General features: G+C 43.9%; 1 protein-coding gene across 3 annotated transcripts in view; it reads right to left on the reverse strand.

Annotated features, from left to right (window-relative positions):
• tinagl1 (tubulointerstitial nephritis antigen-like 1) overlaps positions 1-17350 on the reverse strand; it is an 80180-nt gene that overhangs the window by 6858 nt on the left and 55972 nt on the right. For all 3 annotated transcript variants that reach the window (XM_071368693.1, XM_071368692.1, XM_071368694.1), the window contains exons 6-10: positions 13661-13787; positions 13156-13306; positions 12809-12995; positions 10622-10667; positions 3573-3696 (exon numbers count right to left, since the gene is read on the reverse strand). In XM_071368693.1, the coding sequence (XP_071224794.1) occupies positions 3573-3696; positions 10622-10667; positions 12809-12995; positions 13156-13306; positions 13661-13787 (635 nt within the window). The remainder of the gene's footprint in view (positions 1-3572; positions 3697-10621; positions 10668-12808; positions 12996-13155; positions 13307-13660; positions 13788-17350) is intronic.

The raw sequence follows: 17350 nt of genomic DNA on the forward strand, positions 1-17350 counted from the left end.
CACAAACAGATCCACAGATGATGCAATCTCTATTGCACTCCACACTGCCCTTTCCCACCTGGAAAAAAGGAACACTTAAGTGAGAATACTGTTCATTGATTACGGCTCAGCGTTCAACACCATAGTACCCTCAAAGCCCATCACTAAGCTAAGGATCCTGGGACTAAACACCTCCCTCTGCAACTGGATCCTGGACTTCCTGACGGGCCGCCCCCAGGTGGTGAGGGTAAGTAGCAACACATCTGCCACGCTGATCCTCAACACTGGAGCTCCCCAGGGGTGCGTGCTCAGTTCCCTCCTGTACTCCCTGTTCATCCACGACTGCATGGCCAGGCACGTCTCCAACACCATCATTAAGTTTGCAGACGACACAACAGTGGTAGGCCTGACCACCGACAACGACGAGACAGCCTATAGGGAGGAGGTCAGAGACCTGGCCAGGTGGTGCCAGAATAACAACCTATCCCTCAACGTAATCAAGACTAAGGAGATGATTGTGGACTACAGGAAAAGGAGGACCGAGAAGGCCCCCATTCTCATCGACGGGGCTGTAGTGGAGCAGGTTGAGGGCTTCAAGTTGCTTGGTGTCCACATTAACAACAAACTAGAATGGTCCAAACACACCAAGACAGTTGTGAAGAGGGAACGACAAAGCCTATTCCCCCTCAGGAAACTAAAAAGATTTGGCATGGGTCCTGAGATCCTCAAAAGGTTCTACAGCTGCAACATCGAGAGCATCCTGACTGGTTGCATCACTGCCTGGTAGGGCAATTGCTCGTTCTCTGACCGCAAGGCACTACAGAGGGTAGTGCGTATGGCCCAGTACATCACTGGGGCTAAGCTGCCTGCCATCCAGGACCTCTACACCAGGCGGTGTCAGAGGAAGGCCCTAAAATTTGTCAAAGACCCCAGCCACCCCAGTCATAGAATGTTCTCTCTACTACCGCATGGCAAGCGGTACCGGAGTGCCAAGTCTAGGACAAAAAGGCTTCTCAACAGTTTTTACCCCCAAGCAATAAGACTCCTGAACAGGTCATCAAATGGCTACCCGGACTATTTGCATTGTGTGCCACCCCAACAACCCACCCCAAACCCCTCTTTTTACACTGCTGCTACTCTCTGTATATCATATATGCATAGTCATTTTAACTATACATTCATGTACATACTACCTCAATTGGGCCGACCAACCAGTGCTCCCGCACATTGGCTAACCGGGCTATCTGCATTGTGTCCCGCCACCCACCACCCGCCAACCCCTCTTTTACGCTACTGCTACTTTCTGTTCATCATATATGCATAGTCACTTTAACCATATCTACATGTACATACTACCTCAATCAGCCTGGCTAACCGGTGTCTGTATGTAGCCTCGCTACTTTTATAGCCTCGCTACTGTATATAGCCTGTCTTTTTACTGTTGTTTTATTTCTTTACTTACCTATTGTTCACCTAATACCTTTTTTGCACTATTGGTTAGAGCCTGTAAGTAAGCATTTCACTGTAAGGTTGTATTCGGCGCACGTGACAAATAAACTTTGATTTGTTTTGTGTATAAATGATAGCAAGGTTTGAAACTGCTATGTTTTAGTCAGACATTATATATGTTTGGTCTTTTTGTGGTCAATTTGCAGTCTATAAAGGATTTGTAATTATGTTCCTGCCACCAGACCATCCGCTCAAGAAAAATTCAGCCTGCTGCCCGAATCCCGATAATCTAATATATTTATAACATCCATGTGAAATATATACTCACAAGCAACCAAGCAAACAGAGCACTCACTTGATGTCAGAGACAAACCAGGTATAGGTAAATAAAGTCTTCAGACATGGCTATGAATTATACCACAAAAATGCAGGTAGAAATACACACTGACAAATACACACATTCCTAAAAGTTAAATGACACAATATCACATGGAGACCCAAACAAAGGCAGCAGGACGGGGCAGGAAGTGGATCCCCATCCTCTGTTTTTCTTGATCAATGGCCGATCAGATAAGAGTTAGAGAAACTGCCTCCATGACGGCTCTCAGCGGCTCTGCTCAGAGCTCCTTTTTATTCAACTGACAGCATTGTTCAAGCCAAAGACAACAAACCCTCCAACTCCAGTTTTTATTATGTGGCTTTAGCATTGCACAACGCTGGAGCGCACGCACGCACGCACGCACGCACGCACGCACGCACGCACGCACGCACGCACGCACGCACGCACGCACACACACACACACACACACACACACACACACACACACACACACACACACACACACACACACACACACACACACACGCGCACACACACGCACACCCCTGCGCATGCACACACGCACGCACACACGCACACACGCACGCACACACACACACACACACACACGCACACACACGCACACCCCTGCGCATGCACACACACAAGCCAAAAATTCCACCGGTAGCTAACAGACTCAGATGGTGATAATTTCACGATAGTAAAGTATAGCATGTCATTGACATTTAAAAACCAGCTGGAGAAAAACACATCAAATGGCTCTTTACAAGAGGGAAGTGTGTTCATAACGCATGCCTTTCCTCATTCTAGTCATAAGGGTTGTAATGCCTAGAATACACAGCCCAGTCAAACAGTAGAAAACAAATACCTGGTCACTCAGACTAAACTATGATGTGAGTATTTGGCCGGGATGGGGTGTTGGGGGTAAAAGGTTGTGGAGGGGAGATGGAGAGAATACTGTCTGGGAGGAAATGTGCGCTCTTCATAGAAGTTGTCCTTAGGCACAGATCTAGGATCAGCTTACCCCCCCCAAAACCTAACCTAATCTATTAACCTCCAAACATCATCATTGACCTTAGATCCATGTCTAGGGACTCGCTCATTCTACTCCCAGAGGGAGACAGAGGGGTGGGGGTGGAGTGACAGGGGCGTGACGGGAAGGGGTGGGGAGGTGATCCAGGTGTGTAGTGTCTGCCTGCATTTTTGTGGTCTCTGTGGTAACTAAGGGGCTTGTCTGGGGAATAGAGGACTGGAGCCAAGGTGTGTCTCCGACAGAAGGAGCGACAGACAAAAGGGGAGGGAGGACATCTCTCTTTGGCACACTGGAGAACATAACACACCTGTGGTAGCATGCGGTCTGGGACTGTATACATGAAGATGCTTTCATCATTTGATAACTTGGAAAATGCAAACAAGTATACTGAGGTTTGCTATTGTTGGTAGACTTAGGCCGGAATTCAATGCAAGGTGAATTATAGCACAGTGCACTATAACAGACTGTAAAGGTAATTTACACGTCAGCTGCAATGTCACCTGTATAGTGTGCTGCACTATAATCCACCTTGTATTGAATCCCTGCCTTAGATATGAATTATGGAACATTTGATAAGATATATTGAATGCATTTAGTCCACAATAACATTTGAGGAATGTGAAGACTGAACACAAGACATCCACAGTAACACCACCATTTTCTTCCCATACTGGCTCCCACATACTGACTGTCGAATGAAATGTAATCACAGAACAACGGATAGAAGACAACACAAAGCTATAACAGACAGCAGATGATTGACAGCCTTACCCTGTGATCCTGACGGAGTGTGTGTTGTGTTTGCGGTAGTGTGGCGGTTTGGTGAAGCTGACGTCTGTGTGTTTATAGATCCCACTCTTATAGACGAAGAAGTCCTCATGGACCTCCAGGATGGCTGCAGGAAAAAAAACACAAGCTAGATGAACTGGAAACACAGAACCACACTTTATACAGGCAGACAAATCTATAGCTTCTCAGATGGTTATAAAAGGACCAACCAAAGGCCCTTAGTTCATGCTTCAATATTGTTGAAAAACATAGATATAAGCAACTTTCCTATTAACCCATATTAGGTAAAGAAAGCATCACTGTAGTTCAAAGGTAACCAAGGCCTGGTTTCCCAAAACCATCTTAAGGCTAAGGTAATCGTTCGAACCTTTGTAGGAGCATCGTTTAATCTCCAAGCTTTTTCCCAAAACCATCGTTACTAAAGTTGCGCTTTAAAAAGCGTGTTATTTATCGACTGCCTCAGACCACTCATCAAACAGCTAATTACTTGGTTAGATGTGGGGGGGGTTTCTACGCCACATTATACACAGAAGATCTCTGCTAAACATAGAATCAAGATGTTTATCTGTCTCTCTGTGACCGCCAATAACTTTACAATGAAGTTGACTACAAATTAGAGCTGGGACGATGAATCGAAAATGATTGACACCGACCATGCCGATCACTTATCGCAGGCATTTTGCTGATATCGTTCATTACAATAAGTAGCCTATACTAGAGAAATGTGAAGTTTGAAATTAAATAAGTTTGCCAATATTGGCGATTGGCTACAACCATCAATTTAGTAGTAGTAGTTGAAAGGATAATTTAAAAAACTATTGTGCACATTAATGTTATACACTTATCGTTCTATTTATGATTATTGCATTATTTTAGGCAATTTATTGCGACAAGCATTTTTTTTCCATATGGCACAGCTCTACTACAAATATAAAGTTGCCAATTACAGCCTTATTCTAAAATGTATTGAAAAATATATATACAGTACCAGTCAAAAGTTTGGGCACACCTACTCATTCAAGGGTTTTTCTTTATTTTTTACTATTTTCTACATTGTAGAATAATAGTGAAGACATCAAAACGATAAAATAACACATATGGAATCATGTAGTAACCAAAAAAAGTGTTAAACAAATAAAAATATATTTGATATTTGAGATCCTTCAAAGTAGCCACCCTTTGCCTTAATGACAGCTTTGCACACTCTTGGCATTCTCTCAACCAACTTCATAAGGTAGTCTCCTGGAATGCATTTCAATTAACAGGTGTGCCTTGTTAAAAGTAAATGTGTGGAATTTCTTTCCTTCTAAATGCGTTTGAGCCAATCAGTTGTGTTGTGACAAGGTAGGGGTTGTACACAGAAGATAGCCCTATTTGGTAAAAGACCAAGCCAATAGTATGGCAAGAACAACTGAAATAAGCAAAGAGAAATGACACTCCTTTATCACTTTAAGACATGAAGGTCAGTAAATCTGGAATATTTCATGAACTTCGAAAGTTTCTTCAAGTGTAGTCGCAAAAACCATCAAGTGCTATGATGAAACTGGCTCTCATGAGGACCAACACAGGAACGGAAGACCCAGAGTTACCGCTGCTGTTGCAGATAAGTTCATTAGAGTTACCAGCCTCAGAAATTGCAGCCCAAATAAATGCTTCACAGAGTTCAAGTAACAGACACGTCTCAACATCAACTGTTCAGAGGAGACTGCGTGAATCAGGCCTTCATGGTCAAATTGCTGCAAAGAAACCATTACTAAAGGACACCAATAATAAGAAGAGAGTTGTTTGCGCCAAGAAACACGAGCAATGGACTTTAGACCAGTGGAAATCTGTCCTTTGGTCTGATGAGTCCAAATTTGAGATCTTTGGTTCCAACCGCTGTGTCTTTGTGAGACACAGAGCATGTGTATTTCCCACCTTGAAGCACGGAGGGGGAGGTGTGATTACATTTACATTTAAGTCATTTAGCAGATGCTCTTATCCAGAGCGACTTACAAATTGGAAAGTTCATACATATTCATCCTGGTCCCCCCGTGGGGAATGAACCCACAACCCTGGCGTTGCAAGCGCCATGCTCTACCAACTGAGCCACACGGGAACGTGTGATGATGTGAGGTGCTTTGTTGGTGAGACTGTCTGTGATATATTTCTAATTCAAGGCACACTTAACCAGCACGGCTACCACAGCATTCTGCAGCAATATGCCATCCCATCTGGTTTGCGCTTAGTAGACTATATTTGTTTTCAACAGGTCAATGACCCAACACAACTCATTTAAGGGCTATTTGACCAAGAAGGAGAGTGATGGAGTGCTGCATCAGATGACCTGGCCTCCACAATCACAAGACCTCAACCCAATTGGGATGGTTTGGGATGAGTTGGACTGCAGAGTGAATGAAAAGCAGCCAACAAGTGCTCAGCATATGAGGGAACTCCTTCAAGACTGTTGGATAAGCATTCCAGGTGAAGCTGGTTGATAGAATGCCAAGAGTGTGCAAAGCTGTCATCAAGGTCATCTGTGGTCTGATGAAACCAAGGTTGAACTCTTTGGCCTTAATGCCAAGCATCACGTCTGGAGGAAACCTGGCACCATCCCTACAGTGAAGCATGGTGCTGTGGGTACAGGGACTGGGAGACTAGTCAGGATCGAGGGAAAGATGAATGGAGCAAAGTACAGAGAGATATAATATTTCTGTTTTTATTTTTAATACATTTGCAAAACAATCTAAAAACCTGTTTATGCTTTGTCATTATGGGGTATTGTGTGTATATTGATGAGTGGGAAAAACGATTTAATCAAGAATGGAATAAGGCTGTAACGTAACAAAATGTGGAAAAAGACGAGGGTACTGAACTCTTCCCGAATGCACTGTTTATAATTAAATATGTTGAAATAAATGTAATGTTCAACTGAGTTCTCTTTTGCAAATTGTAGGCTACTGTCTGTAATTTTGCTTAAATATATTTAATGATGTGTAACAACGTGTGCAATTTTGTGCCAAATCCTGATTTAGTGCATTATCATAGGGTAAGCATTGGAATAAGCCACCTCAATATTTGAAGCCCTCTGTGATAATATCTCTCTAGAACAGAAGCTCTCCAACCCTGTTCCTGGAGAGCTACTGTCCTGTCTGTTTTCACCCCAACCCTGTTCCTAGAGAGCTACTGTCCAGTCTGTTTTCACCCCAACCCTAATCTATCACACCTCATTTTTACAATTAGCTGTTTGATACGCTGAATCAGGTTAGTTGCAACTGGGGTTGGAGTGATAACCTACAGGAGGGTAGATCTCCAGGAACAGGGCTGGAGTGATAACCTACAGGAGGGTAGATCTCCAGGAACAGGGTTGGAGTGATAACCTACAGGAGGGTAGATCTCCAGGAACAGGGTTGGAGTGATAACCTACAGGAGGGTAGATCTCCAGGAACAGGGTTGGAGTGATAACCTACAGGAGGGTAGATCTCCAGGAACAGGGTTGGAGTGATAACCTACAGGAGGGTAGATCTCCAGGAACAGGGTTGGAGTGATAACCTACAGGAGGGTAGATCTCCAGGAACAGGGTTGGAGAACCCTGCTCTAGGAGCTGATCTGTCATCCGTATTGTGGAATAATTCTAACGTTAAGGTAAGATTTGAATGGAGAAAGCTGATCTGAGAGCAGCACTGCCTTTCTGTAGCTCTTATCAGCATTGACACATGCCTCAACGACGCACTTAGGGAACTTTCTCTCTGCGTGGTGTTTTGGGAAACGCGTGATATAAATCTCCAGCCGTTGTAGGGATGATGCGTCGTAAGCCGAAGTTCCATCGCGATCGGGAAACCAGGCCTTGGACGCCAACCTTAAACATCAGGAAAAACGTTTCTATGCTGAATGTTCAACCATATTGTACGAACGGCGGGGCAAGGACGCGAACCTGGGTAAATAATTTCCTTACTTCTTCTGAGGACAATTTCCAATTTCCCCCTGAGTAGAACACACCCAAACATCAGAGTACAACTGTAGTGTCGGGACTCTCTGATCCGGTGCACTAGAAACCCATTAGAGCTAAACTCCCTGTGACTTTCTCACTAGAAACCCATTAGAGCTAAACTCCCTGTGACTTTCTCACTAGAAACCCATTAGAGATAAACTCCCTGTGACTTTCTCACTAGAAACCCATTAGAGATAAACTCCCTGTGACTTTCTCACTAGAAACCCATTAGAGCTAAACTCCCTGTGACTTTCTCACTAGAAACCCATTAGAGCTAAACTCCCTGTGACTTTCTCACTAGAAACCCATTAGAGATAAACTCCCTGTGACTTTCTCACTAGAAACCCATTAGAGCTAAACTCCCTGTGACTTTCTCACTAGAAACCCATTAGAGCTAAACTCCCTGTGACTTTCTCACTAGAAACCCATTAGAGCTAAACTCCCTGTGACTTTCTCACTAGAAACCCATTAGAGCTAAACTCCCTGTGACTTTCTCACTAGAAACCCATTAGAGCTAAACTCCCTGTGACTTTCTCACTAGAAACCCATTAGAGCTAAACTCCCTGTGACTTTCTCACTAGAAACCCATTAGAGCTAAACTCCCTGTGACTTTCTCACTAGAAACCCATTAGAGATAAACTCCCTGTGACTTTCTCACTAGAAACCCATTAGAGCTAAACTCCCTGTGACTTTCTCACTAGAAACCCATTAGAGATAAACTCCCTGTGACTTTCTCACTAGAAACCCATTAGAGCTAAACTCCCTGTGACTTTCTCACTAGAAACCCATTAGAGATAAACTCCCTGTGACTTTCTCACTAGAAACCCATTAGAGCTAAACTCCCTGTGACTTTCTCACTAGAAACCCATTAGAGCTAAACTCCCTGTGACTTTCTCACTAGAAACCCATTAGAGCTAAACTCCCTGTGACTTTCTCACTAGAAACCCATTAGAGCTAAACTCCCTGTGACTTTCTCACTAGAAACCCATTAGAGCTAAACTCCCTGTGACTTTCTCACTAGAAACCCATTAGAGATAAACTCCCTGTGACTTTCTCACTAGAAACCCATTAGAGATAAACTCCCTGTGACTTTCTCACTAGAAACCCATTAGAGATAAACTCCCTGTGACTTTCTCACTAGAAACCCATTAGAGCTAAACTCCCTGTGACTTTCTCACTAGAAACCCATTAGAGCTAAACTCCCTGTGACTTTCTCACTAGAAACCCATTAGAGCTCAACTCCCTGTGACTTTCTCACTAGAAACCCATTAGAGATAAACTCCCTGTGACTTTCTCACTAGAAACCCATTAGAGCTAAACTCCCTGTGACTTTCTCACTAGAAACCCATTAGAGATAAACTCCCTGTGACTTTCTCACTAGAAACCCATTAGAGATAAACTCCCTGTGACTTTCTCACTAGAAACCCATTAGAGATAAACTCCCTGTGACTTTCTCACTAGAAACCCATTAGAGATAAACTCCCTGTGACTTTCTCACTAGAAACCCATTAGAGATAAACTCCCTGTGACTTTCTCACTAGAAACCCATCAGAGCTAAACTCCCTGTGACTTTCTCACTAGAAACCCATCAGAGCTAAACTCCCTGTGACTTTCTCACTAGAAACCCATCAGAGCTAAACTCCCTGTGACTTTCTCACTAGAAACCCATCAGAGCTAAACTCCCTGTGACTTTCTCACTAGAAACCCATCAGAGCTAAACTCCCTGTGACTTTCTCACTAGAAACCCATCAGAGCTAAACTCCCTGTGACTTTCTCACTAGAAACCCCACTGGGAAAAACAATCTGGAACTCTCGCTGAGTAATTCCCACATTTGGAGGACTACCTGTTCTTACTAGGTTACCATTCTCTTGTTCTCTTACTGCCAATAAACAAGGACACACACTCCTCTATGGCAAAGGCAACAACAGAAATTCAAGGGAAAAGAAAGGACAAGTTGTCAGCAGGCCAATGTTTCAGTCCTGCTGTTTGCAACAATACATCAAGGCTGGAACAGACTCATGCTACCTCTGTACAACCACACGTACACACATACACGTGCACATAAAGGTATACAGTGTACTAACACTCACACAGTCTACATTCCACTGTCTATTTGTCATTCTCTATTTCTCTCTTCCTTTCAATCTCCCTTTCTACGCATTTCACTCTCTCCATCCAAACTTCTGAGGAATTTTAAATTGTTTCGGACAACCGTGTATAATGAATAGCATCAGGAACACCAGTTGTATCCCCTGGCTAGGTGACCCAGATCAAATTGAGTCTGAGGTCACAGACATCAGTCAACATCACAGTTCTTTCAAAGGTCAAATTCCCTACCTGAGGCCTCACCTTTTTACACTTTACACTTTTCACTGCTTGTGAGGCAGTGTGAAACATGTGTTAAGAACTTCTCTTTGTTCTACAAAGAGAGAGGGAGCTCAGATATGTCTGTTTATTAATACTAGCAGATGCTTGGTGACGTTAACTAATTTCAACCAGGTGTTTTCCAGGTGACACATTTGTATCCAAAGTAATTGTATCTTAGGACATTGTCCATAAATCATAAGAAAATCATTAGGGCGAAGGTGAGAAGTCTACATATCAAGGTGTATAAACTAAGGGTTGGGTTGGAAGCTACACTATAAACAGTCCTAATCACTGGGGTTCGAGCTTTTGTCAATTGAGCTGCCTCAGCTATCCCTCTAAGCTAAAGCCTCTGGTGGCTGACAATGTTTTTTAGGTCTCTGGCATGTTCACCACATTACATACCCTGTACAAAGTCACTATTCCTCCTGAATATCAGTCCAACAATGTCCAACAATGGCATGATAAATCAGAGTTATAGCCAAACATCTTATACACATCCTCTCATACCCAATTTTCCTCCTTAAGCAGAAGCTAAGGCTGTCTTGCCCGTTTGTATTCATTCAGAAAACCAAGAGATGGCTCTGAGCGCTACAGCATGCACATATGGTTCCAGTATCTCATCATTTTACAGTTGCCGGTGGCAATTGCATGCACGCGCACACACAGTAAGTCATCATCACTAGACCATCCTACCTTGCACTGGGCCGTTATCCATAATCTCCTTCATGATCTCCTTCTCCTGTGAAGAAGCGAGAGATGGACAGAACTGTGATTAGATGAAAGGAAAGAGATGGACAGATCTGTGATTAGATGAAAGGAAAGAGATGGACAGATCTGTGATTAGATGAAAGGAAAGAGATGGACAGATCTGTGATTAGATGAAAGGAAAGAGATGGACAGAACTGTGATTAGATGAAAGGAAAGAGATGGACAGATCTGTGATTAGATGAAAGGAAAGAGATGGACAGAACTGTGATTAGATGAAAGGAAAGAGATGGACAGATCTGTGATTTAGATGAAAGGAAAGAGATGGACAGATCTGTGATTAGATGAAAGGAAAGAGATGGACAGATCTGTAATTTAGATGAAAGGAAAGAGATGGACAGAACTGTGATTAGATGAAAGGAAAGAGATGGACAGATCTGTGATTAGATGAAAGGAAAGAGATGGACAGATCTGTGATTAGATGAAAGGAAAGAGATGGACAGATCTGTGATTAGATGAAAGGAAAGAGATGGACAGAACTGTGATTAGATGAAAGGAAAGAGATGGACAGATCTGTGATTAGATGAAAGGAAAGAGATGGACAGAACTGTGATTAGATGAAAGGAAAGAGATGGACAGATCTGTGATTTAGATGAAAGGAAAGAGATGGACAGATCTGTGATTAGATGAAAGGAAAGAGATGGACAGATCTGTAATTTAGATGAAAGGAAAGAGATGGACAGAACTGTGATTAGATGAAAGGAAAGAGATGGACAGATCTGTGATTAGATGAAAGGAAAGAGATGGACAGATCTGTGATTAGATGAAAGGAAAGAGATGGACAGATCTGTGATTAGATGAAAGGAAAAAGATGGACAGATCTGTGATTAGATGAAAGGAAAGAGATGGACAGATCTGTGATTAGATGAAAGGAAAGAGATGAACAGATCTGTGATTAGATGAAAGGAAAGAGATGGACAGATCTGTAATTTAGATGAAAGGAAAGAGATGGACAGATCTGTGATTAGATGAAAGGAAAGAGATGGACAGATCTGTGATTAGATGAAAGGAAAGAGATGGACAGATCTGTGATTAGATGAAAGGAAAGAGATGGACAGATCTGTGATTAGATGAAAGGAAAGAGATGGACAGATCTGTGATTAGATGAAAGGAAAGAGATGGACAGAACTGTGATTAGATGAAAGGAAAGAGATTGACAGATCTGTGATTAGATGAAAGGAAAGAGATGGACAGATCTGTGATTCGATGAAAGAGACAAAGTGGAGGGAATATCAACATAAATCTGTAGATAATACAATACATCTCTCGGTGACTTGAGAGGTTATAGAGCCAGATAAATATGCTGTAATGATTTCCAACATTAAGCATAATTTAGAATGATTGATGGTGAGAGGTAATAAACCACAGGTAGGATGTTGCTCAGTGGGTCTACTTTGATTAGGATATAAAACAAGTGGGTGCATGTGGGTTCTCTAAGTGCACATGTACTCTGGAAACAGTTAGGCTGCCTCCTTAATGGCACCCTATTCCCTACATAGTGCACTACTTTTGACGAGGGTCCATAGGGTAGTGTACTATGTAGGGAATAGGGTGCTATTTGGGACACAGCCTTAATGTAATAGATACAGGCTTTCCTGTTGATCTACTGTAGCTCACTCCAGTAGCATTCCCTGCTGCTACCCACTCTGTCTCTGATCAGTTGAGAAATCTGGCGTGTTCAAGTGTAAACCGGAAAATAGGCCCTACAGGTGAGTGATGTTGACGACTGATGTTGCCCAGAAGTTATCTAACTATAGCCTACCATTTAATATCTACACCTCTACTCTTTCTCTTTCTGCCACATGGAAATGGAAAGGCCTGCATCCTTCACAAGGAATTCATTTATGAGCGAGCAAACGGAGACTTCTGTACTTTCTTGACGGTAGAGAAAACACATTAAGACAAACACGTGAGAGAGATTATGGGCTAATGTAGCGTGAGGAATTCAGCCAGGTGTGTACAGAGCTCATGCAACGTACTTTACCATGGTTATGGAGGATTACAGAGTATGTTTTGCAAGCGGTGATAAACTGATGTCAGAGGTACACATCCCGTGGAGAGGTGTTGGACAGGAGATGTTTTGATGGTGGTAATAGTGTGTGTGTGTGTACATACGTTTGATGAGAGCCTGTAGGGAGGTGTAGACTGGTAGATATCATTGTGGTAGGTGTGTGTGCTGGGGCAGCGTGCAGTAGCCTGTCTCTTCCCTCTGCCCACAGAGCGACTCTGCATCATACAGAGGCCCACCTCCGCTGGCGTATGCTGGGGAGCAGAGAACGGGTAGCACTCCTCTGTCACCACACTAAGAGAGAGAGAGAGAGATGGAGGCAGATAGATGATGAGAGATAGAGAACATACCGTATTCAATAAATCATTAACTCACAGCTAAAAAAACTTAAACTGACCCTTAATTTTATCATAAAAAAATATTGTGCCTGGTGTCACAGTGAAATATGTCCTACCCTCTGCGTCTCAGGTACCACCAGGCTCCGTCGATACGTCCTCCAGCACAGCCCCCTTGGTTGCGCGTGTCACAGGAAATTAGGTTCTGGGGCGACAGCTGAGGGGTCATGTGACCCATCGACTGGATGGAGATTCGATCCGATGCCACCGCTGATCAATGGAAAGTGAGATAGAAAGAAAGAGAGTGTTTTTAAATAAATTCTGTGAAATGTCCTAAGAGATGTTCTGTGGGAATGAGATGGAAGTTCAAATAAGTAATTTTATGACCATTTTACCAGCATCTTTCCATTATTTTGCAATATTGCTATATTTTCTTGACCCACATTTAACAGTATTTTACAAAAATTCCAGTAATTCACCAAAATACCAGCGTTTTACCAGTATTCTTCCAGCATTTTACCAGCCTTTTGCCAGTATTTTACCAGTACTTTGTCAATATTTTGCCCGTATTTACTTGCATTTGCCAGTATTCTGCCAGTGTTTTACTAGCATTTTGTGTCTCACCTGCAGTAGAGAAGGCCCAGGACGCAGCGCAGTTGCCCTGGTCCAGGGGTTCATGGATCTTTCCAGGCCACTTCTCTGCTGCGTTGAAGTACTGAGGCAGACGGTCATTCTGAGTATCCATATTCACCTGAGCATGGGGATATCGAACAGGAATTAGCTAATGTGCAGTTTCAATCCTGTTTCAATGTACTTGACCACCTTGATATTTTATTTGGAAGTATACAAATAAAATTAATTATTACTCCCAAAAACCTACAGTAGGTGTTCCAGCGGCCAGACGGTAAGAGCCTGACAAACCAACAGCAAGAGGAGGCTGACAAACCAACAACAAGAGGAGGCTGACAAACCAACTAGAGAAGGAGGCTGACAAACCAACAAGAGGAGGCTGAAAAACCAAAACAAGAGGAGGCTGACAAACCAACAACAAGAGGAGGCTGACAAACCAACAACAACAGGAGGCTGACAAACCAACAAGAGGAGGCTGACAAACCAACAACAAGAGGAGGCTGACAAACCACCAACAAGAGGTGGCTGACAAACCACCAACAAGAGGAGGCTGACAAACCAACAACAAGAGGAGGCTGACAAACCAACAAGAGGAGGAGGGCTGACAAACCAACAAGAGGAGGCTGACAAACCAACAACAAGAGGAGGCTGACAAACCACCAACAAGAGGAGGCTGACAAACCAACAACAAGAGGCGAGCTGACAAACCAACAACAAGAGGAGGCTGACAAACCAACAACAAGAGGTGACTGACAAACAAACAAGAGGAGAATGACAAACCAACAAGAGGAGGCTGACAAACCAACAACAAGAGGAGGCTGACAAACCACCAACAAGAGGAGGCTGACAAACCAACAAGACGAGGCTGACAAACCAACAACAAGACGAGGCTGACAAACCAACAACAAGAGTATGCTGACAAACCAACAACAAGAGGAGGCTGACAAACCAACAACAAGAGGAGGCTGACAAACCAACAGCAAGAGGAGGCTGACAAACCAACAACAACAGGAGGCTGACAAACCAACAAGAGGAGGCTGACAAACCAAGAAGAGGCGGCTGACAAACCAACAAGAGGCGGCTGACAAACCAACAACAAGAGGAGGCTGACAAACCAACAACAAGAGGAGGCTGACAAACCAACAACAAGAGGAGGCTGAAAAACCAACAACAAAATGAGGCTGACAAACCAATAACAAGAGGAGGCTGACAAACCAACAACAAGAGGAGGGCTGACAAACCAACAGCAAGAGGAGGCTGACAAACCAACAAGAGGAGAATGACAAACCAACAAGAGGCGGCTGACAAACCAAAACAAGAGGAGGCTGACAAACCAACAGCAAGAGGAGGCTGACAAACCAACAACAAGAGGAAGCTGACAAACCAACAAGAGGAGGCTGACAAACCAACAACAAGAGGAGGCTGACAAACCAACAACTAGAGGAGGCTGACAAACCAACAACAAGAGGTGACTGACAAACCAACAACAAGAGGAGGCTGACAAACCAACAACAAGAAGTGACTGACAAACCAACAACAAGAGGAGTCTGACAAACCAAGATCAAGAGGGGGCTGACAAACCAACAAGAGGAGAATGACAAACCAACAAGAGGAGAATGACAAACCAACAAGAGGAGAGCTGACAAACCAACAACAAGAGGAGGCTGACAAACGAAAAAACAAGAGGAGGGTGACAAACCAACAAGAGGAGGAGGCTGACAAACCAACAAGAGGTGGATGACAAACCAACAACAAGAGGAGGCTGACAAACCAACAAGAGGATGAGGCTGAAAAACCAAAACAAGAGGAGGCTGACAAACCAAAACAAGAGGAGGCTGACAAACCAACAAGAGGCGAGCTGACAAACCAACAACAAGAGGAGGGTGACAAACCAACAACAAGAGGTGACTGACAAACAAACAAGAGGAGAATGACAAACCAACAAGAGGAGGCTGACAAACCAACAACAAGAGGAGGCTGACAAACCACCAACAAGAGGAGGCTGACAAACCAACAAGACGAGGCTGACAAACCAACAACAAGACGAGGCTGACAAACCAACAACAAGAGTATGCTGACAAACCAACAACAAGAGGAGGCTGACAAACCAACAACAAGAAGAGGCTGACAAACCAACAGCAAGAGGAGGCTGACAAACCAACAACAACAGGAGGCTGACAAACCAACAAGAGGAGGCTGACAAACCAAGAAGAGGCGGCTGACAAACCAACAAGAGGCGGCTGACAAACCAACAACAAGAGATGGCTGACAAACCAACAACAAGAGGAGGCTGACAAACCAACAACAAGAGGAGGCTGAAAAACCAACAACAAAATGAGGCTGACAAACCAATAACAAGAGGAGGCTGACAAACCAAAACAAGAGGAGGCTGACAAACCAACAGCAAGAGGAGGCTGACAAACCAACAAGAGGAGAATGACAAACCAACAAGAGGCGGCTGACAAACCAAAACAAGAGGAGGCTGACAAACCAACAGCAAGAGGAGGCTGACAAACCAACAACAAGAGGAGGCTGACAAACCAACAAGAGGAGGCTGACAAACCAACAACAAGAGGAGGCTGACAAACCAACAACAAGAGGAGGCTGACAAACCAACAACAAGAGGAGGCTGACAAACCAACAACAAGAAGTGACTGACAAACCAACAACAAGAGGAGTCTGACAAACCAAGATCAAGAGGGGGCTGACAAACCAACAAGAGGAGAATGACAAACCAACAAGAGGAGAATGACAAACCAACAAGAGGAGAGCTGACAAACCAACAACAAGAGGAGGCTGACAAACGAAAAAACAAGAGGAGGGTGACAAACCAACAAGAGGAGGGGGCTGACAAACCAACAAGAGGTGGCTGACAAACCAACAACAAGAGGAGGCTGACAAACCAACAAGAGGATGAGGCTGAAAAACCAAAACAAGCGGAGGCTGACAAACCAAAACAAGAGGAGGGTGACAAACCAACAAGAGGAGGCTGACAAACCAACAACAAGAGGAGGCAGACAAACCAACAACAAGAGGAGGCTGACAAACCAACAACAAGAGGAGGCTGACAAACCAACAACAAGAGGAGGCTGACAAACCAACAACAAGAGGAGGCTGACAAACCAACAACAAGAGGAGGCTGACAAACCAACAACAAGAGGAGGCTGACAAACCAATAACAAGAGGAGGCTGACAAACCAACAACAAGAGGAGGGCTGACAAACCAACAGCAAGAGGAGGCTGACAAACCAATAACAAGAGGAGGCTGACAAACCAACAACAAGAGGAGGCTGACAAACCAACAACAAGAGGAGGCTGACAAACCAATAACAAGAGGTGGCTGACAAACCAACAACAAGAGGAGGGCTGACAAACCAACAGCAAGAGGAGGCTGACAAACCAACAAGAGGAGGCTGACAAACCAACAACAAGAGGAGGAAGACAAACAAACAACAAGAGGAGAATGACAAACCAACAACAAGAGGAGGATGACAAACCACCAACAAGAGGAGGCTGACAAACCAACAACACGAGGAGGCTGACAAACCAACAACAACAGGAGGCTGACAAACCAACAACAATAGGTGACTGACAAACCAACAAGAGGAGGCTGACACACCAACAACAAGAGGAGGCTGACAAACCAACAACAAGAGGAGGCTGACAAACCAACAAGACGAGGCT

This window comes from Salvelinus alpinus, chromosome 26 (genome assembly GCF_045679555.1).
Source record: "Salvelinus alpinus chromosome 26, SLU_Salpinus.1, whole genome shotgun sequence".
Lineage (NCBI taxonomy): Eukaryota > Metazoa > Chordata > Actinopteri > Salmoniformes > Salmonidae > Salvelinus > Salvelinus alpinus.